Source organism: Cavia porcellus, unplaced genomic scaffold (genome assembly GCF_034190915.1).
Source record: "Cavia porcellus strain 051 isolate PalLab524CR breed Dunkin Hartley unplaced genomic scaffold, mCavPor4.1 scaffold_2, whole genome shotgun sequence".
NCBI classification, from domain to species: Eukaryota; Metazoa; Chordata; class Mammalia; order Rodentia; family Caviidae; genus Cavia; species Cavia porcellus.
Genome location: NW_026947485.1, coordinates 76303700 through 76325450, shown reverse-complemented (window position 1 = coordinate 76325450; position 21751 = coordinate 76303700). Strand labels below are relative to the sequence as shown.

Here is a 21751-nt window from a genome sequence, read left to right as displayed (position 1 = left end):
TTGATTTTCTTATACAGTGTGAGAGACAGTTTTAGTCTTCTCCAAGTGAATATCTAGTTTACTGAACATCATTTAATGGAGGCTTTTTTGTGGCCCTTTTGTCCAGAAACAGATGATAATAGTTATATGGATTTTTTTGTTCTTTATTTCATTGGTCTGTGTGTCTATTTTTATGTAGGTAACATGCTGGTTTTTTTGTTTTGGTTGTTTTTGGTGCTCTCTACCCTCCCATAGGGTCTTGCTATGTAGCCCAGGCTGGCCACAAACACATGACAATCCTTTTGCTTCAGCCTCCCAAATACTGGGATTAGTTGAGCACCACCACGAGTGGCATCATTCTGTTTGTTCGTTTTTAGTTTTTTGGGGTACCAGGAATCGAACTCATGACCTCACGTTTGCCAGGCAGGTGCTTACACCACTCAGCTAAATCCCCAGCCCCACCATACTGTTTAATGCTGTGGCTTTATAGTATAATTTTATATTGAGTATTGTGATGCTTCCATCCTTGCTCTTTGTTGTAATAGGGTTGCTCTGCTATTCTGGGTCTTTTGTGTTTCTATATGACTTTAGAATTAGGTTTTTCTAGTTCTGTGAAAAATGTCATTGGTATTTTGGTGGAGATTGCATTGAATCTGTGGATTGCTTTTGGTAGTGTGGCCCTTTTAACAATATAAATTCTGACAATCCATGAACATGGAAGTTGTAGAGTTTTTTAACCTCTTTGGTTAGATCCCCAGCTATTCTATTCTGTTTTGTTTTTGAAGCAGTTGTGACTAGACTAAATGCAGTTTTGACTATAGTATTTTCAGCGTAAACCCCATTAAAATCCCATCATCTTTCTTCAGGTGGAAACACAAATACAACTAAAGAAACTTTTTTCGGGGCTGGGGATTTAGCTCAGTGGCAGAAGTGCCTGCCTTGCAAGTGCAGTCTTGGGTTCGATCCCTGGACCGGTTTAAAAAAAAAAAAAAAAAAAAAGCTTTTTTTCCTCCTGTTTCTTTTGTTTGTTTGAGACTAGGCTAGCCTAAGACTTTGCTAGCATGTAGGCTGATCTCAGATTCATTCGTCTGATCAGGAGTGTTAATGGATGCCTGTAATCACAGCACTTAGGAGGCAGGCTACATACGGAGTGTAAGGTCAGCCTGCCCTAGAGCTGAGACCCTGTCAGAAAAACAGAAACCAGCCTCCCAAATGCTGGGATTATAGGCAAGTTGTACCACGTCCCACCTCGTTCTGTGTTTTAAAGTACTAGACAACTGTGTGGTGGTACAAGCCTGTATTCCCAGCACTTCAGAGGCTGAGGCAGAAGGATCACATTTTCAGGTGTATATTCGGGTTGTCTTTTTGGGGGCAGGGAAGAGGGGGGTGGGTGGTCTGGGAATAGAACTGAGGACCTTGTGCTTGGCAGACAGGCACCATGTCACTGAGCTGTAAACTGACCCGGGCTGTCTTTTATGACATTGTATTTCTTTCTTTCTCTGTCTGTTCTCTGTCTCTCTCTTTGATACCGAGAATCGAACTCATAACCTTGGGCCTGCCAGTCAGGCGCTGCTATACTGCTGAGCTAAATCCGCGGCACTGTATTTTTCTTTCTCATATTACTTTTTCTCTCTTCTAAGATTTTGTACCTGTCTTCCCTCTGAAGCATTCATATTTGCTTTATTTTTATTTTTTGTCTTTTTGAGACAGGCTATGAGCTCATTTTGTAGCACAGGCTGGTCTCAGATTTGCAGTGATCCTCCAGCGTGTCAGCTGGGATTACAGGCATGCACCACCATTCCTGGCCACATTCTCTTTACAGTTTTTAAGTATTACTTTTTGCCTTCTGCCATTAGCTGTGTAATAGAAAGCTGGCTTGGAGTGGCCTTGCTTACATGGAGTTACACAGACACTGTAGCTTGCCGGTCAGTTAGCAACACAGCTGTGTTGCTGTGTTCCACATCTGACAGATTTTATTATGTGAATGTATAAAAGTGGACCATTGTCTTTATTACCAATGTTTTTCTCCTTACTGTACTGGGGATTGAAATCAGGAACTAGGGGTGCCCTATACTGAACTACATTTCTTTTTTTTTTTTTTTTTTTTTTTGAGGCAGGGTCTTGATAAATTACCTAGGTTGGCCCCAAACTTGTGTTCTTCCTGCCTCGGTCTGCCAAGTAGCTGAGATTACTGTACTCTGCATACACGCTTTTAAAAAATGGTGTTGGAGACTGAACCTCAGGGCTTTATACATGCTAATGCCAGTCAAATTTCTTTTTGCTTGTTCACTTAGCCTTCCTTTATTTATTTACTTGAGGCAGGATCTGTATACCCCAGGCTGGCCTCAAATTTGTGCATCCTCCTGCCTCAGCTTCCTGAGTGTTGGGATTATAGGCTCCAGACTATATTTACATTAAAATATAATTGTTTTGTCTGTCTATCATAGTACTCAGGCTCTTTTTACTGAGCTGTGTCCCAGCCCTTGTTTTACATATATTGAGACTAAGTCTCACTGAGTTGTTCACATTAGGTTTAAACTTGTGATCTTCTGGCTTCAGCTTCCTGGGGTGCTAGAATTAACACTTGGTTAATGTCTGATTAACCTTAACCATTTTGTGTATATGTTAGTGTTATATGCACTGATAGTTCAAGTAAGTGGTACGGGGCTGGGGATTTAGCTCAGCGGCATAAGCGCCTGCCTTGTAAGCAGGCAGTCATGAGTTCGATCCCTGGTACTGATAAAAAGGAAAAAGACAAAAAAAAAAAAAAAAAAAAAAAAAATCAAGTAAGTGGTACGTTTTTTAGAATTATTTCGTTTTTTTTTTTTTTTTTTTTTGAGACAGGGTCTCATTGTGTAGTTAGGCTGGCCTTGAACTTGTGATCCTCCTGCCTCAACCTCCCTGGTGTGGCATTGTGGGCTTTTTTTTTTTTTTTTTTTTTTTCCTCTCTCTCTTTTTTTTTTTTTATTTAAGAGGAAAAAGAGAAAAACACAAAACAAACCAAAGCGGTGTAAGGGTACACGTAATACAGAACTACAAAACAAAACAAAAAAAACAAAACAAACAAACAAAAAAAACATAACAGTAAGAAATCACCTGTTAGTATATTACATATTATCATCTTGAAAATAGTTCCTCAAATCACAGTATCAAAAAATACAAGGTGGACATTCAAACAGGTAGACTGCAAACAGCTGTGTTCAATGATCCACAAACATTGATACAGTCAGCTATTTAACACCCCTAAACACACTTGCTGTTATATCCGTTAGAGCTCTTTTTCTTTTTTTTTTTTTTTTCCCCTCTCTTTTTTACAACAAAATTCACACACTTTAGATTTCATTACTCCTTAGTGCTTATTACTTTTTGGGGGGGGGGCATTGTGGGCTTATACCACCATCACCACCACACTTGGCTCCAAAGTTTTAAAATTTTTTATAATCTTAGACTTACAGAAAACTAGCAGAATTAATACAGAGTTCCTGAGTTACACCCCTTAATCTGTTTTCCACATTTGTCAAGTCTGAGAAATTATCATTGGTTCATTAATATTAACAAATTCCAAAATTTAGTATTTCTACCACTGGTGTCCTTTGTTCTGAGATCCAGTCTAGTTTACTACATTATATGCATGCTTTTTTATATTGCTGCTGCTGTTGTATTCGTTAGAGGTTGAACCTAGGGCCTGATACATACTAGCTGAGTGCTGTAACCACTGAGTATATGTTTACCTGGAGGTAAACTTAACTAAAAATGAAAACACTTAGGCTAGAATCACATACTACTAAATTCTTTGTTAATTAATGACTGGAAGAGTTGTTAAATATTGCTTCCCCTTTTACTGAGTTACTGAATGTATATATGTACTATACTCTGATACTGGATAACTGCCAAAATTCAAAAGATTAATTTTTTTGCAGAAAATAATGTTGAGTTTCCATGAAGAACAAGAAGTATTGCCAGAAACTTTCCTTGCCAATTTCCCTTCTCTGATAAAGATGGATATTCACAAAAAAGTAACTGATCCAAGTGTGGCTAAAAGTATGATGGCTTGCCTCCTGTCTTCATTGAAGGCTAATGGTGAGTATCTATGGAGTTGGCATTGTTTGAGCAAGGACTGTGTTTGGCTCAAAAAGCAAAGAAGCAAATTGTGATTTAAACTTCCTATGTGTATTAGAGTGTGTTAGGAAGAATCTGTGAGGCTGGCCTCAACCTTTTGAGTGGTCTCAGCCTCTCAGCTATAACTTAAGCTACATGTCATGCCACTGTGTCCAGCTTTTCTCATATTTTCTGAATTGTTAGCAGTGTAATAATCGCAGTTGTAGGGGCCTGAGGATTTAGCTCAGCAGCATAAGTGCCATGCCTGTCTGGCAAACGTGAGGTTGTAAGTTCCATCCCCAATACCAAAACAAAACAAACAAACAAAAAAAATCGCATTTGCATTAACATTGAAAAAAACGCTCTGGCTAGGTGTGGTGGTGCATACCTGTAACCCCAGCTTGTTGGAAGACTGAGGGAAGAAAATTGCAATTTAATTTATAAGAGGGAATAGGAAGTAGTTTTTAGTGCTTCCTGGGTTCAGTCACTGATACTTCAAAAATAGAAAAAAGGAAAAATGCTGCTCAGGAAGAAACTTCTTTCAGGAATGTAATGTGTACAAGTTTGTTATTTAAACTTGGTCTTTGGGCTGGAGGTGGGAGAGCATTTGCTTAATATGCACGGGGCCCAGAGCTCAATCTCCAGTACTACACACGCACGCACGCACGCACGCACACATGCACGCACACATGCACGCACGCACGCACGCGCTAAACTTCAGAAATTCTTCTCAACATTATTATGAGAAATTCTTCTCTAAAGGGTCAGAGAGTAAATACTTTATTCTTTAAGGTCTCCATTACATATTCTCTTTTAAAACACTTGAAAATTGCAAAAAATTTTTTCACCTTACACAACTAATTATTTGCCAGCCTTAGAGTTGTTGATCCATGAAAATGCCCCTCATATATTTTTGATGGAATAATTTAATTAACTTCTAAGATAATTTTTGGGGGAAATGGGTGAGACAGTACCTCTTTGTGTTATCCAGGCTGGCCTTAAACTTGCTGCATCCCTCTGCCTCAGCTTCTTTCCTGAGTGTTGGGATGACAGTGTATGCCGCCACACCTGGTAAGAAAAGATAATCCTTAATGGTGTACAACACTCGGAACTGAATTACAACAAATAAGTGAGATTCATCTTTGAATATATAGCATTCTGATTGTATGACTTGTGACAGGCTGTGCCCTGTAGGTCCCTAAAAGGTTCTTTGTATATGTTGAACAGATACATGCTTTACTTTGAGTTTTCTTTTTTTGAGACAGATTCTATGTAGTTCAGTCTGGCCTTGAACTCCATTGTGTAGCCGAGGCTTGCCTCAAACTCTCAGCAGTCCTCCTGCATCAGCAGCCAGAATGCTAGAGTTCTTCTTCTTCTTGTTCTTTTTTGTTTGGTACTGGGGATTGAATTCAAAGCCTTGCATTTGCCAAGCAGGCACTTAAACCACTAAGCTAAACCCTGGTCCTTACCTTGAGTTCTTGTACATCTTACTTACCAAAAGATTTTCTTTTGGGGGAAGAATTTCAGTTGTTGAATATTAGTAAGAATTTTTAAATTGTGGCATAAATTTTAAAGACAAGGTCCTATTATGTATATTGTTATACTTTATATTAATTTTATTTATTTAATTGTAATGGACATTGATGTTTTGAACATTGGTATTTCTAGGCTCCCGCGGGGCTTTCTGTGAAGTGAGACCAGATGATAAAAGAATTCTGGAGTTTTACAGCAAGTTAGGCTGTTTTGAAATTGCAAAAATGGAAGGATTTCCAAAGGATGTGGTTATACTTGGTCGGAGCCTGTGACCTTCGTTGGCTCTGTGAACTGTCAGTCTTAACGCCGTGTGGTTGGTATTGGGGTCTTCAGACTGTTCAGCGTCTGGAGCGGCAACAGATCAACAATTGAATTGGAAACACCACCCTGAAGTTTACCCATCGCACACTGAGACCACTCTGGATGGAGGAAGATAGTGTTGTTGCAAGTCCTGTATAAAACAGATTTGGGCTTCTCTTTCGGGTTTTACATCTCATCTTGGGTGCCAAGACCTCTTATGTGGGCTTTTGTAGGGAGAAGGGTCTTGAATAAATGTAGTCAGCACTATTTTCTGCATCCAGTGTGGTTGGATTTCTCACCTAAGAGAATCAGAATTACTTCTGTCATCCTCCTTGGTTATTAAATGTCTCATTCTTTGGAGACAGAACAGAGATGAAAGAAGACTTAGTGGGTTCCAGAGACTTCAGGTTGGATGTTCAAAGTGAAATGGTTGTGGCATTAGTTTAAGCTGAATAAACAATTGTCAATCTGGGGCAATATTTCTGCTTTTCGTAAAGCCATGGCTGGTAATCTCCTGTGACCATTGGCTTGGGCATGTTGTGCTTCATAGGGCCAGTGCAGTTTTTGGCAAAAGCCTAAAATTGATAATTTGTAAAATTCTTTGTATATAAACTAGCTGTAACCTGATTATCTTTTGTTGACCATTTTTGTAATTTTTTTCTTTTAAAATGGAAAGGTGTTGGTTTAGGATGGCACTTTGAATACTGTAAATTAGTGGAAGGTGGATTTTTTCCCCATTGTATTGAGCAGCTTTATTTTTTAATGTGTTGCACACTAGGGATAGGCTATGACCATTTTGGGTACGAGAGCCTAACTTCGTAAGACTCAATCTGTTGCAACATGAAGTTGCTTCTGAAAATTAACCTCATTTGAAGATCAGTGTGTTAAATGTTAGTTTGGACATCTGTCAAGTAGGATAAGGGAACTGACTGGTCTTAACTGCTCTTGGATCAGGTGTTTTTTAATCTCTACACCTATTACTACTGGTTTAACTAAATCTGTCTTTAATTCTTGCATGTTTTATCTAATTTTTAAAGAATGAACACTTTATGGTTACAACCATTTCTTTTTCTTTAATCACAGATTCTGAAAGCTTCATGTATTTTAGCGTTGGTGTTTGCAAGGGTTTTAAGCATGAGACTGGAAGGTAGTCTCTTCGGGATTCAGTTTTTTCATCATGCCTGGCTGATTTCTCCCTAGATTTATATCACTGTTTTGTTACCTTGCTTACCTACAGCTTTGCATCATCTGTTTAACTTTGAGCTGTGTGAAGGAAAACTGAACTATTTTCCTTTGTGTAGAGCTCCACTAGTGTGGACTTGGATATCTAGTCTTACAGCACTGTACCTAGTGACTTCTACCCAAGGCATAGGAGTGTTGAATGGGTAAGGAGAAAGATGTTACTTTTCGTAGGGTACAAATCTTTGAACAGGATGTGGTGTGTTGTAAAGCTGAGACCAAGTTCACAGTTTTGAGGGCTGAGGTGAAGAGAAGATCCCTACTAAATAATGTTTAAAGACAATTGAATGTTACTCAGTTTTCTTTTTTAATATATCTCAAGCACTAGTAGACTACGTATTGCAACATTATTTTATCTGGAGGTTTTCGGGGTCAATTTCATACGGAATCAGGATTTTTAAACAAGTTCCTTTTGGTTTTAATCTTGGCTTTTAATTACTTTGACTGGTCTTCTGATCACATGTATTAAAATGTGAAGCAGATATCCAGGTCTATACTTATACCTTCATCACTCTAGGATTGTAAAGTGCTATGCCGTGTTCTTCCATGGTTATGAGTATTTATTAAGGTTGGAATGACATTTCATTGTTTAGATCACAGCTCAGTTCCTGTAGAATACGAACTGTAAAACTATCTGAAGACCATGTAAGAGGCAAAATAAAACTTGAAGTGATTATGTGTTGTGTTGTACTTCGTGCACCTACTTCCCTGTCTACCCCCTGCCTTTGCTCTGTAATCCCTCACCTGTGAGCGAGTTAGATTGGATCTTGAAGGCAAGGCAAAAGCTAAGAAAAGCAGACTTATGTTTTTAGCCAAACCTCCCTTTTCAAGATACAACATGAGTGTAAAATAGGGTAGCCGCTCAGAAAATTTCTGTCATCTAACAGGATAAGAGAATAGTTTGCCCAATTGTGTAGTCAGAAGGGGACAGATTGGGTAAAAGTACTAGATGGTGTGAAATAGAAAAGAATTTAAAACACAAGGATGTTCTTGGGCTGATCTGGAATTAGAAACTTAAAGTGGATCTGCCTGGAGTAGCAGTCCCAGTCCCCCATCGGAGCTGACCAGCAAGCATCAGCATCCTGCCACTCTGAAGGCCGGTGGAGAATGGTGGAAGCACCTCAGGAACCGGTGCCACAAGGTCATGGCAGGAAGGGTGTGGGCTTGAACTTAAAGAGGCCAGAGTATTCCTGCAAACTACACAATGGCAAAGCTTAGCACTTTCTTTTCTTCGGTAAATGGCCCGTGCTACGACTCCAGATTTGGGAGGTTGAAGCAAAAGCATCACAAATAGTACCATCTGAGCAGTTTAGGGAGACCGGCGCAAACATAAGGGGTGGGGAGGACAATGGAGTCCGTAAGTGTAGTTCAGTATGAGGGCTCTGGGTTCAGTCCCCAATATGGAGAAACACAGAACCCCATGTTGGTGAAAGACTGGAAAAGGAAGTACAGTACAGTTGTGGTTACACCTCTTAAGGAAAGCTTGCTCTGGGTGACACGCTAGAGGAGGTTGCGGTGAGCTGCAGAAAAGAGGCGCCTACTTGGTCTTGGGAATGAATGTGACACTGAATCCTCAGCTACCCTGTTAAACTTCCTCCACGGATTTGTACAGCACACTCGCTAGTCTCTGCGTTGGCCCCTTTAAGGGGCGTGACCGGAAGCCGCTTGGTCCCGCACGCGTCGGGGTGGGGCTTAAGGACGGCTTCGCAGCATGGCCGCCGCTGCCGCCGCCGCGTTCCTGAGCCCAGAGAGCCGGGTCCGAGCCGGCGGTGTCAGCGGCCTGCGGGTCCCGGCCCCGGTCACTATGGACAGCTTCTTTTTCGGTACGAGAGGGCTGTGGAAGTAGGGAGGGCAGCGGAGCTGAAGTGCGCAGGACTGCACGCCGCGGGCGTGGGTGCAGGGTCCTGAAAGTCCGCGCCAAGGGCCTTCGCCCGCGGTCGCCGGAGTCGGAGCGTGAGTCTTGCTTGGGGCATGCGAGCCACCCCAGGCGAGCCACGGGCATCGTGGGCGTGTTCGGGGCCTGCCTGTGCGGGTCCGGCCTGTGACGCGCGGACAGACCCCCGCCGCCCCCCTCTTACGCCAGCTACACACGCGGCGGGTGCCTCTGTCTCTTCTCGCAGGCTGCGAACTCTCCAGCCATACCCGATCCTTCACTTTCAAAGTCGAGGAGGAGGACGACGCAGAGCACGTGCTGGCGCTGACCATGGTGAGGAGGAGCCCGGCTGCTGCCCGCACACTTGGCGGGAAGCGCCTCCCCTAGACCCTGGACTTGTGCGGCTGGGCCGAGTTTAGGGGGTTCCGTCGAGGGGGTGCGCAGCCTGCGTGAGCAAACGCTGAGGCCGCGCGTGTGCCTTCCCCAGCTGTGCCTCACCGAGGGAGCGAAGGACGAGTGTAATGTGGTGGAAGTGGTGGCCCGGAACCATGACCACCAGGAGATCGCAGTCCCCGTGGCCAACCTCAAGCTGTCTTGCCAACCCATGGTGAGCCGCGTCGGGGCCGTGTGGGCGTCGAGAGATTTGGTACTCAGCGCCAGATGGGTTGGGCAGGAGCGGGCAGGCCTCATCGTTGTCTTCCTCCCAGCTCAGTTTGGATGACTTCCAGCTCCAGCCTCCTGTAACCTTCCGCCTGAAATCGGGCTCCGGCCCGGTGCGGGTCACCGGGCGGCACCAGATTGGTGAGAAGAGAGGAGGCTTGCTGCTCTGTCTGTTATTCTCCACCCAGCCTTTCCCTCCCTCCTCCTTTTTGCCCTGTCCCAGCCTTTAGTCCCAGGGTATCCCCATCCAGACCTGCTTGCCCTCCTTAGCGTGCTCTCTGTGCGGTCCCACCCAAGCCTGTGAACTCCTTTGGCCCTGTCTTAACTAGTTCAGTAGTTGAGCTTCTTCCCAGCTAGACTGTGATCTCTAGGAAGGCGGAGTCCCCACCAGCCTAGCACTCTGGGTATAAATAAGTGACATGCAGTGTTAAAGAATGCCTGCCTTTAACAACTCTCCTGCACATGCATGTCCTCCAGTTACTATAAGCAATGATGTTTCGGAGGAAGAGGAGGATGAGGAGGAAGCAGAGCTGCGCCCCATCCTTCCTGCTAAAAAGCAGGGGACCAGGCCCTAGTCCTCTTTGGTGAGTGGAAAGGAGGGGTGCCCAGCTTTTCTGGGAGGGGACAGGAGGGGCAGGTGAGAGCCTAGACACTGATCCCTTACTTGCTTTTTCAGGTCCAGGAGCTGCCTGCTACCTGTACCATGCCCAGAGTTCCTGGACAGGTTTCAAGAATCAGAAATGTTTCTTCTGCCTTGAGGAGAAGGAGGAGGAGAGTTCTGGATGAGAGATCCGGAGGGAGGGAATTGGGTTGGCCTCCACCAACCCCCAGGCTCCCTTTTTCTACAGGGTAGGAGGGACTCTGAACTTCTATCCTGACCCTTCCTCCTCACCTGCCTTTGAATCGCAAGTTTATGAAGCTCAGAATTACATTTTTAACAGTTTTTACAGTTTTAGATAAAGTTTGAAATAAAGTGATATGGCTTTTTTTGCAACTCATTTGTGTGCCTTCTTCTGTGCTCAGGTGATGTTTCCCTAGGGACCACCAGGTGGCACTATGGCAACGTAAAGGATGGCCTTGGTCTGGGGACTGGTAAAGGAATGGGGATCCCACCAACCCCAGGCCCCAGCTGCCTTGCTGGAGGGAGTCCTCCCTTTGCACTGTTCATTCCCAGGGCCTGCGGGTGGGGGAGGCCATCGCAGGAGGTTATCTGGGTCCAAACAAGGAGTCTGGGCCTCTGTCAGCACTCAGGCTGATGGGCAGGGGACAGATAAGTGGGCTTAAGCAGCCTGAGGAATGTGTATCCCTAGCTCTGAGGGGCTCGGGCCCAGAAAGGGCCTGTGAGAGGTGGGCAGGAAGCAGTGTGCTCCTCCTTCAGTCTTTCAGACTGGCCCTTAGAAACCTGACTCCCAGGGCCAGATGGAGGGGACTGGTCAGATTGGGTGACAAGGAAACCAGAATCCTGGTGGCCTGGCATATGGGGGCAGAAGGGAGCCCCTGGGAATCAGCCTCCTGGGCTACCATCCCTACCCCCAGCCCACCACCCGGTGTGGGGGTCTCAGGTGCCTGGAGTCGGGTTCTGAGGTGTGGCTTCTGCACCGTGGTGTACGTGTAAGAGCAAGAGCGAGTGTGACCAGCTTTGGGGTCAGTAGTTCAGCAGTTGTGTTGATAGGAGGTGTCAGTGGCCCACAAACAAACAAACAAACAATAGTACCTCCCCAGACAGCCTGGGGCCAGACAGGCTGTGGATGGACAGAGGATGGGGGTGGGGGTGAGGCGGGTTCCACACCAGATGCTGGGCAAGTGAGTGGGCACGAAGGAGGGGCCCAGATAAGGCTGTTTGTGTGGCTTTGAAGAGAGGGACCCTCCATACGGAAAAGCAGTCTCCCCACGCCTGTGGTGCGGAGCTGTGGGCTCCCATTTTTCCTCAAGTTGAGGACAGAGAGAGATGCGCCCTCTCTGCGTGGCAGTGGTCAGAGTCGCGGTCGCCTTTTCACCCAAGCGTCGGGCAGAGGGCCGGGAAAGCCTGGGAGCAGGGAGGGGAGGACTGGCGCCCTCTAGTGGCCGCGTTTGGAACATCTGGGCCGCGCGGTGCATCTGGGAGCGCAGACTAAACCAGCGCAACGGCGAAGGGACCTGCGAACCCGACAGGGACCCAGCGACTATGCTTAAGCGGAGGCGAGGGAGTAAGTCCTTTACCCTTGCACACATACGTGTGCTCAGAGAGATGCTCACAAAGGAAGGACCTGGGCGGTGCTGTTCTTCCTTTCTCGGGGCAGCCTCAAAGTCTGGCACGTGCTTGGCTCGGGGAGCGGGAAACCAGCCGGGTGCACTCGCGTCACGTCCTAGCAGCCTCCCACCGCCCACCCGCCCGTGAGCACGGCTCCGCCCCAGGGTCTCCCCGCGCTGTCCGGATCGCCCTTTGTATTGCTCACTAGGACCCCCGGGGAGCGGGAAGCGCGCTTCTGCCCTTGGCGAGGGCCCAATCCACATCAGCCTCCCGGCTCCTGAGTCTCCGGCCGGCCGCGAGCCCGCTGGGTGTTACCTGCGCTGCCCCCACAGGTTTCTGCACTCCGCGCTCAGCAGGGGGCACCTTGGACTTCGAGCGCCAGTTGTAGGGGCGGAGGAGGGACCCGGACCCCGCGCGACGCGGGACGCAGCCTCCGCAGCCCCTTTGGATGGACGGCGGGGCGAGCGGCGCATTCAGCCCCGGCCAGAATGAGTTTGAGGAGCGCGTGTTCCTGTCAGCTAGGGAAGGAGGGAGCGCGTGTGCGAGTGTGCGCGTGTGTGTGCGTGCGTGTGTGGTGTGGGGCGGCTGGGAAAGGTGGCCAGACTGTCCCTCAGCGATCAGGTTGACAGGCGCTCCCTCCTCTGGGCCCGGGAGCTCTGATTGCAGATTCGAGGAAACAAAATAGCAATTGTAATTACGGGGCTTTGATAAGATAAAGGAAGGAGGGAGCCGGCGGGAGGCGCGCGCTAGGGAGGAGCAAGGGGCGGCCCGCGAGCGGCGGGACGTCTGCGTTTGTCAGTCACCAGCGCGCCGGGCCGAACCGGTGCCTGCTGCTGGGGCGACCCATCTGCCCGGGGTCCCTGGAGACACAGACTTCTGGGGCAACGGGAAGAATCTCCATGGAGGATAGGGTCAGGCTCCTGGGAGCTTTTCTCGTGTGAAGGAATTTAGTCCTGGGGGAGCCCTGGCAGAGGTGGGAGTAGGACCAAAATGCTGACCTCTGACCCTTAGGCCCCAGGAGCCCCTCTCCTCTGGGGAGGGAGAAGGCGGGCAAAGATCACTGAGCTTCAGCCCGCGTCCTCAGGACCTGCGCGGGGGGGGGGGGGGGAATAACACTAGGGTGGAACACTGGTCTGAACCAGGTTCTCTGCCCCTCACTCCCATTCCAGGAGGGTCAGGTACCCAGCATGCTGTGTCTGTGACTACAGGACCGGGTCACACTACACTGCCTGGTGGGTTGGCAGACTTGTCTTCCAAGGGCTGTGTCCATGGTGGGGAGCAGTGCCTGCTTCCCTCTCCCTGGGCCCCTCCATTCTTCCATTCATTCATTCGTTCTTTCATACACCTTTCCAGGGCCTACTATGTCCAGGAATTAAGTTAGTTGTGAGCAAAGAGGCATCACCCTTGCTTGCTTGGAGCAATGCAGAGTCAGAAGCAAATAACAAAGAGTTGCAGCAGCTTTAGCAGAGCAGAGTGAAGGTGACCCACTGGCCTGGGCCATGGGCAGTGACGCCTACCTGCCCTGTCTTCCCCACGGGCTCACTTCCCAACAGAGTGGAGAGCAGATCCGACTCAGCTTTAACTGAAGTGCTCAGTAAATGGTGGTGTTTATTAAGATTATTATCTGTTGGGTAGGGAACCCCCCTCCCTCCTGCGAAGTTGTCCATGAGCTGAAGTTTCAATTTTGACCAAGCGCCCCATTTCTCCCTCATCCATCCATCCATTCATTCATGCCAGGAACTCTAAGTGCAGAAGGGCTCTGTTCAGCTGTGCCAGGAGCTGCAGTTTCTTTGCTAGTAAAGCATGGTGCTTGCCACCAGGCTCTGAGGGCAAGAGCAGAGGGAACAGCCTCTGGAGGGGCGCTCACTCTGTTTCTCTGAGAAGAGATGAGGTATTGAGACCAACCCTCTCTGGCTATGGCTAGTGCGCGCATGTGTGGCCAGGAGTGGGGAAGAGCGGTACACAGAAAAGGGCAGGGGTGGGCCAAACCTCGCTGCTGTGCCTCTGGCCTAAACAGGTTCTCAGACTATCCTGGCCCCTCCAGCCCCATCTGCAGTGGTGCGGGGTTGTGGATGCAGGAGGAGCTGGAAGGGCATCTGGGGCCCCAACTGCTCCCAGGAAACACTGGTCCCAGGGCACCTCTGGTTCACCCGCCCAGGCTGCTCCTAGGAAAGCACAATGGTGCTCAGGGTGTCCACGCATAGGAAAGAGAAGCAGTGAGGCAAAGGGCTGGGAGAGTTTTAAACAAGTCTCTGTCTTCTCCCCTCCCAGCCACACAAGGTTCTGAGCCCTTGCCTAGTACACGAATATAAACACCTGTTTAACTAAAAAGCCACGGGACTTGGAGAGGGAAGGGCGGGTGTCTGAGCTCTAGATCCCCTCCTCTAGGACGAGCTGCAGAGAGAGCTACTTTTGCCCCTGAGGCTGCTGGATTTTAGGTGGGGGGCAGCTAATTGGGTCCCGCAGGGACCTCAGAGCTCCTCGTTTCACAAAGGTAGCTCATGACCCCTCGGAGCTTCGGACTGAAAGGGGCAGAAGGATGTGGTAATGGGGTCTACCGCCCAGGGCCTCCTTAGAGACACCGCAAGTTGGAAGGGCTGAGCACGCAGCAAGCCAGGTCCCCGGCCACACGGGCCTTGCGCTCCGCGGCCAGTCTGTCGGAAACTCCGGGGGACCGGCCGTCGGGACAGGGGCACCGCAGAGCCAGCCCCACGCGGAGAGCGGCGCGGCAGGGTTCAGGCGCCCCGGGGAGCCCCAGCCCAGGCCTCGGGACGCCACTAAGTTCCCGCGCGACCAGGGTCCAGACGCGCGCGAGGGGACGGACTGGGGACCGCGAAGGGCTCCACTCCAGCCGCCCCCGCCCCTCTCCGGGTCCCCAGACCCCTCCCCTAGCCTAGACCCCCAATCCCAGACCCGTCGGCCGTCCCGCCCCGCCCCGCCCCCGCCGGGGCTGCGACCCGACCCCAGCTCCCAGCCCGGGGCTGCGGGCTTCGGCCTCGCGCTCCACGCCCCACGCACCACCCCCGCGCCCGGTGCGGCGCCCCCCGCCCCCCCGCCCCGCCCCTCTCTGGCTCCCCACGACCCACCCACCCCGCGGCCCGTTACCCCTCCGTGCGCCCCGCTCCGAGAGCGGTGCACAGGATCCAGCGCGGCGTGGCCAGCACGACGTTCCGGGACCCGCGCCCCGCGCCCGCGCCCTCGCCTCTGCGCCCCGCGCCCTCGGCCGGCCATGGGCAGCCCCCGCCGCGCGCTGCGCTGCCTGTGAGTACCGCCGCCCCCGCCCCGCCTCGCGCCCCGGCCCCGCTCACGCTCTCCCGCTTTTGTCTCCCCAGGCTGCTGCACTTGCTGGTCCTCTGCCTCCGAGCCCAGGTGAGGCACGGGCCGGGCCGGGGCGGGCCGGGCCGGTGACCGACCTGGGGCCGGCGCGGCGGGCACGGAGCCCGGCCACGCAGCCCCGCGCCGCCCGAGGGGCGGGAGGTGGAGAGGCAGCGCCCGCCCGAGGCTGCTGGGCTGCGGGACTGGGCCGGGCTCCGGGAGCCGCACCTGGGCCGCGGTGGCCGCGGCGAAGGCCTCGGGCGGGCCGGGCCGGGCCGGGCTATCGGCGCGCGCTCGCCGTCCCTTCGCGACGTCCGGGCGGCAGCGCTGCTCCCCCCACTTAAAAGCGCCCTGCTCCTCCAGGAAGGCCCGGGCGCGGGGCCCGCGCTGGGCAGGGAGCCCGCTTCCCGGCTCCGAGCCGGCCGGGAGCCTCGGGCCGCTCCCCAGCAGGTGGGTCCGCACCTCCGCGTCCCGGGCGCCTGCACCTGGGCTGGGTCCGAGCGACGTCCCGGGCGGGGGTGGCCGGGGTGGGGGGTGAGCGGGCCGCTGGGTCCCCGGGCGGAGTAGGGTTATAATGCCGTGCTGTGTATTTTTCAATTTCCCAAAGGTAACTGTTCAGTCCTCACCTAATTTTACACAGCATGTGAGGGAGCAGAGCCTGGTGACGGATCAGCTCAGCCGCCGCCTCGTCCGGACCTACCAGCTCTACAGCCGCACCAGCGGGAAGCACGTGCAGGTCCTGGCCAACAAGCGCATCAACGCCATGGCGGAGGACGGGGACCCCTTCGGTAAGGGGCGAGGACGCAGTCCCCAGGGAGGAAGGCGTTAAAGCAGCAAGGTGTACCGAGTTCAGCGGGACAGGTTGGGGACCGGGACGCAGCCGCAGGTGCTTCTTCCCTACCCAGCCTGAGACAGCTCTAGGAATCCCACTGATACCCCCGCCCCTGCAGCAGGTGGAGGAGGGGGCCCAGGTTTCAGGGAAGCTCTAGAAAGCAAATATGTCACCAGGGCCCAGGAAAGGAGAGTGGGAAGGGGCAGGGAGAGATCGCCCGCTGTGGCAGAGGGGGATGCTGTGAACCCCCAACTGCTCTGATGGGAAGGGTTAGTTACACCTGGGGGCTAGGGCGGGAGGGGCCCCATGCACCGTGAGCGGGACCAGGCCCGGGGGCTCCCTGTGGGATGGTGAGGCAGGGAGCTACTTCCCGGGCAGAGAGGCTGAGGACTGATTGATTTCTAAAACATTCAATATTTCTACCTTGAAACGGGGCCAATTTCCAGAGTCCTAGATGTACCAGGAGGGAAGCAAGCCCTTTTGGCGGCTGGTGTTGTTTTTAGAGAGCGGTTATTGTGAGTTTAAAAATCTTTAAATAATGACCAAGTTAAACAAGCATGAAAGGGGAGAGGAAGACTCTATTAAAATGTAATAAAAAGGTGAGGCGTTTTAAGAGCTAAGAAGAAAAATGAAGAATGATATAAAACAGAAAAAGAGCCAGTCTTTTTCAGATGTGGAGTTTGAAAGGAGTTGTGAGTCTGTAAATGTTAAAAACGAGGTTGAGGATTGTTCTCTGTGAATCTCTAGAGAGACCCCCGCGTCTGGCAGAGCGATTAAAACTCTTCTTACTTTCACCTTTTTTAACATTTCCTGAATACTTTCTCCTCTTCTCAAGCCAGTTTGGGGGATCGAGTATGTCTCGCTGCATTTTTTCTGCATTGACGTAGCTGACTTCCTTCAAAGTTGGAGGAGGAGACATAATTTTCCTGGGATAAATCTGTCACTGGGGTGGAAGAATAGGTTTGAAAATGTTAAGCTTTGCAGAAGCCTGGTTGGGAAAGTCGCTGTAAACTTCAGCCCCAGGTTCCCATCCATGGGGAAGGAGAGAAGGGGCTCTCTGGGTGGGGGTGGGGGCTGCCGGCCTGGTGGTCAAGCCCCCCCACTGGGCTGGCAGAGCAGGGCCTGTGGTCCCTTTGTCCCTCCAAAGTGGCTGCTTGCTCCTTTCTCAGCTTCCAAAGCAGGGAATGAAGTCCTGGCTCCTCCAGGGTTTACCTGATTGGAGCAAATGGCCCAGAATTCTTGGATTTGGGGAAGCAGGAAGAAGCCAAGCTGGCAGCAGGCAGCTTGGGCTTCAGACATCAGAGAAGGTCCAGGGAGAATGAATCTGCTCAGATCCAGGGTGGGCTTCCCAGGTGCCCTGGGCCCAGCCTGCAAGGCAGGGGTAAGGGCTAGAGACAGGCGCTGTGGGGCAGGACCAGAGCAGTCTGGGGAGAACAGTGAAGTGGTCCGGATTGCCTCCTGAGGGGCTCAGGAAGCAACCTAAGGGCCCACTTTATTCCTGTCTGCCCTATGTGGCCGGAACCTTCAGGGTGGGTGCCTCTGCCCCTTCTCAGCTGCTTGGGGAGACAGAGAGGGAGGAGCAGACAGGAGGCTTCCAGGAGGAAACTGGGCTGGGCAGGGGCCTTTGGCCCCTATGTTCCAGCTCTGGCCCCCTCCTGTGTGAAGAGGGCAGATAGGCAGTGGAGGCTGCTGTGCTGGCCTCAGGGTTTCCCGTCCCTGGGATTGGTTTTGGGGACAGAAAAGTCACAAAGGTGTCAGCACAGAGTGCATCCCAGAGCTGCTTTCTTAGGGAGGAAAAAGCTGGGGCTCTGCTGTTTGGCATTTGGAGAGCTGGGGTGCAGGAGGAACTCAGCCTGTCCGTCCCCCAGCCAGGCCAGGCCTGGCCCTCTCACATGGGACAGAGTCCCGTCCCTGCCTCTGGTCCTCGAGTTTCTGTGCTCCTCACCACAGAAAGTGCTTGGCTGTGGTGGTGGTGGCATTGGTGAGGGTGCTTGAGCAGTCCGGCTCTGCCTGAGATTGAGTGAGGAGATAGCTGGGCTGTGGGCTGTGGACACTGTGGCTGAGGCCTGTACCCGGGAAGTCAGGGAAAGAGGCAGGATCCTCCTAGCTGGCATCTGAGGTCCCCAAAGTAGTGCCCAGCTATGTGTAGGGAGAGCCATCCCCGTCTCTGTCACCTCCGAGTGCAGCAGGGGTGGCCAGGGCTGTGAGCTGGGTCAGGGGACTCAAAGCTGTCCCTTTGGGTCAGGACTGAAGGCTGCACCTGCACTCTGAGGATAGTGACACACAAGTTACCGTTGTCGGATATGAAAGAAGGGCAGAAAGAATGCAGACTCAGCGCTTTCAGTATGACGGCCTCGGTCCCCTCCTGTGGGCCCCATCTTGTAAATTGTGCTCCTGTCCAAGCCCCACTGTGAACCCAAGGTGGGATCTGCACCCAGAAAAGTAGCTAGACCCCATCAGGGCTTTGTAGTGCAGCTTGTCAAGGCTTGGCACTATGTGGAGGCCCAGCCCTTGGAGCGGCAGCTGCTGCTGCTGCGGGGGTAGGGCCACTCCCAGGGCATGGGCTGGGGACCAGCGGAATCAGGCTCCTCCCAGTGACGATCCTGCACCTTTCCCCGACAGCAAAGCTCATCGTGGAGACAGATACCTTTGGGAGCCGGGTTCGGGTCCGTGGAGCTGAGACTGGTCTCTACATTTGCATGAACAAGAAGGGGAAGCTCATCGCCAAGGTAAGGCTGGGAAGGGTGTGGGGAGGGCTGCCGCCGGACAGCCTGGCTGATGCCCTCCCCTGCCTCCGAGGCCTAGGCTCTGTCTGTGTCAGGGCCACCTGACAGCTGGGTGAGGGTGGAACTGGGAGAAGCAAACCACTGGAGAGTCGGAAAGCTGTGGAAGGAGGACAAAAAAGGAGGGCTTGGACAGGGGTGGGGGGTGGTGGTAAATTCCATATATCTTTTTAACAAATCGCCAAATTGCTTTGCTATTATGTCCAATTACATGGTACCAGTATTTGGAATGTTCAGTAAGCCGCAGGCCCAGCCCCTCAGCCGCACTCGGGAATGGGCCTATTAGTCACGGCTCTGCTCTGGCCTGGAGCTCCCGGCTTCCTGGGCTTCCTGGGCTCAAGGGATTCGGATTCCGGACTCAGTCTCTTCCTGGGCCTCCCCTCCCCCACAAAGTGGCCACCATGGGTGGGGAGCGGAGTCCTAGGGACTGGGGGAGCAGGCGGAGCAGTGGGCCTGGCCAGGCTGGTGGGCAGCAGGCCAGACAGGCCAGCTCCGGGCCCCTCGCTCTGCGCCCCTGCCTGGGCCCGGCCATGTGTCACTGCTGCCCAGGAGGACAGGAAGTGGCCGGGTGGGCCGCAGGCTGCAAGGGATTAGAGCGGGTGCCCGGGCAGGGGGTGTGGCGGGGTCCTGCGCCTTCACCATCTGCTGGGGGAGCACCTGCTGTCGGGCACTGGCTGCTTCCTCCCGTGGGGGGCTGCTTACCCGGTCTGCCCCCTGACCTGCAGAGCAACGGCAAGGGCAAGGACTGTGTGTTCACGGAGATCGTGCTGGAGAACAACTACACAGCCCTGCAGAACGCCAAGTATGAGGCCTGGTACATGGCCTTCACCCGCAAGGGCCGGCCCCGCAAGGGCTCCAGGACGCGGCAGCACCAGCGGGAGGTGCACTTCATGAAGCGGCTGCCACGGGGCCACCACACTACCGAGCAGAGCCTGCGTTTCGAGTTTCTCAACTACCCACCCTTCACGCGCAGCCTACGTGGCAGCCAGAGGACTTGGGCGCCTGAGCCCCGGTAGACGCCCTGCCCTGTCCCTGGGCAGCACAGGGACCCCGTGAGGGAAGGTGGGGGAGTGGGGTTCACGTTCTAGTTGTTGATATCATTTGCTGTTGGGTTTTATTGCTGTTTTTTTTTTTTAAACAAAAGAGAGGATCTATTTTTGTATTCCACTGGCTGTGGTGTCTGTATTCTTAGCTCTTAGGAAGGGCGTCAGGAGCCTGAGCTCCCAGGGTTGGGGTCGAGCTGCGGGGTGACTAAGGTGTCCCAGGCCCCACAGCAGCTGTAGAGGACTGGCCAGGCAGCACAGGTGGCAGTCTTGGGCAGCTCTCGGGGCCAGGGCTCCTGGGGGTAGTTGTTACTCCTTGCTACTGGAGGGCCAAAATACTTAGCTCATTTAAGTTGGAAATGTCTGTGGGAGGGCAAGTCGTACCAGGTGCAGTCACACACACACATGTGCTTGCTCACCCCGCTGCCCTGGTGGCTGGCAGCAGGAGACTGTGACATCATCCAGCTTGACCAGGGCTCCTGCCTTCAGTCGCCCCTGTCACTGTCACTATCACTGGAGCACTTTCTGGGGAGGACAGAGCAGGAAAGGGGCCAGTCCTGGACACTGTCAGCTGGCCCCTGACAGAAGTCACTGCGGAGGCTTTCCCTGGTCACAGCCACCTCAGCCAGACACAAGAGCCAGGCCCAGGATGGGGTGGGTTCCAGTCTTTAAGCAAGTACCCCTCTCAGTGCCTGGCGTACGTGAGGGATGCTGGACCGTTCCTTCTGAGAATCAGGCTCCAGAAAGCACCAGCAGCTGCCAGGGACCAGGGTGTGCAATATTGGCAGGTATCACCCAGGCCGGGTGGACGCTGGCAACAGGGAAGGGGTGCTAGCGTGAGGAGGGCCCAGTGCACAGGTCCCGGCAGGAGCTCCACCTGAGAGTGGAGCCTGATGCTAGGCAAGTCCCCAGGGCAGAGCCCAGCCCAGGCAGGGCCAGGGGCAGAGGCAGTGGCCATGTCCAGAGGTTAAGCTGCCAGGAAGCATAGCTCTGCAGGAGGACAGCACTGGTGTGGGGAAGGTGGTGAGGCTGGTGTCACACCACCAGTCTGCACACCTGTGCCTCCCGTCTGGCCACCCCTAGACTGCACCATGGCCCAGTGAGTAGGAGCTGCCCACTCCTATCCTACAGGAGGTCTTTGGATTCTCCCTTGGCACTCATGCCGCCCAGGTCCCAGGCTCAGCCATTGGGTGCAGCAGGAAGTCCAGGTGCGGTGGAAAGACTTGAGTGGACAGGTCAGGGTGCCACCCCTTCTTGTGGCCTACAGGAATGGTGAGGGGCTCTGAAGGGAAGGGGCCTGGAGGGGCTCTAGACATCTCTCTTCCAGCGCTTGGTGCCTTCTTGCTCCCCTCCCCCTTTAATTAATTCTGAGTGAGCAGCCTGGCTTTATTGTGCAAGGAGCTAGGTCTCACTGTGGGAAAAGTCACACCTCCTGAGCAGCTTCTGATGCCATGCAAATGAAGAGACTGTCCAGGAAACGCTTTCATCTGCATGGTCGCCTGTCCAGCCCCTTGCCCCGTAATTACCCACATTTCATTTGTTTGAGAGCAGTTCCTGGGGGAAGCTCCAGGGGAGGAGGGAGTCTGGGGTGGGCTGGAATGTCAGGCTCTCTGCCTGTGATACTGGCCACAGAGTGGAGCAGGACTGGACTGAGGCTGGCCATTGGCTAGGCCAAAGCTAAACCTCCAACCTGGGCTGGGGATGCTGGAGCTCTTCGGTGCAGGGTTGGAATCTTGCCCCCATCTTGGTACCTAGGGAGATGAGGAGAACTGTGTAGAGCTCCAGAGCTGTGTCCAGAGAGGCCAGTGATGCCCTGGAGGGTGGGGAACAGGGGGACACAAGGCTGGCATTTGGGTCTGTGAGTCC

The 21751-nt window shown here is 52.4% G+C and overlaps 2 protein-coding genes across 4 annotated transcripts in view; both read left to right on the top strand.

Moving 5' to 3' along the window:
• Positions 1 to 7825, top strand: part of Oga (O-GlcNAcase) — a 36609-nt gene extending 28784 nt beyond the window's left edge. For all 3 annotated transcript variants that reach the window (XM_063244383.1, XM_063244377.1, XM_063244378.1), the window contains 2 exons: positions 3900 to 4059; positions 5746 to 7825. In XM_063244383.1, coding sequence (XP_063100453.1) covers positions 3900 to 4059; positions 5746 to 5882 — 297 coding nt within the window. In that variant the 3' untranslated portion in view covers positions 5883 to 7825. The remainder of the gene's footprint in view (positions 1 to 3899; positions 4060 to 5745) is intronic.
• A 989-nt stretch (positions 7826 to 8814) lies between these two features.
• On the top strand, positions 8815 to 10676 carry Npm3 (nucleophosmin/nucleoplasmin 3). Its single transcript, XM_003475014.5, has 6 exons — positions 8815 to 8972; positions 9270 to 9355; positions 9510 to 9629; positions 9730 to 9823; positions 10160 to 10266; positions 10359 to 10676. The coding sequence occupies exons 1-5, from the start codon at positions 8861 to 8863 to the stop codon at positions 10255 to 10257; spliced, it is 510 nt and encodes a 169-aa protein (XP_003475062.1). The 5' UTR covers positions 8815 to 8860; the 3' UTR covers positions 10258 to 10266; positions 10359 to 10676.
• The last annotated feature ends 11075 nt before the right edge of the window (positions 10677 to 21751 follow it).

Excerpts from the sequence above, each read along its gene's own strand:
- Npm3 (XM_003475014.5), top strand. The coding sequence starts at position 8,861 with ATGGCCGCCGCTGCCGCCGCCGCGTTCCTGAGCCCAGAGAGCCGGGTC. Across the intron at positions 9,630-9,729 it reads AGCTGTCTTGCCAACCCATG|CTCAGTTTGGATGACTTCCA; the intron begins GTGAGCCGCGTC and ends TCTTCCTCCCAG. Across the intron at positions 9,824-10,159 it reads CACCGGGCGGCACCAGATTG|TTACTATAAGCAATGATGTT; the intron begins GTGAGAAGAGAG and ends CATGTCCTCCAG.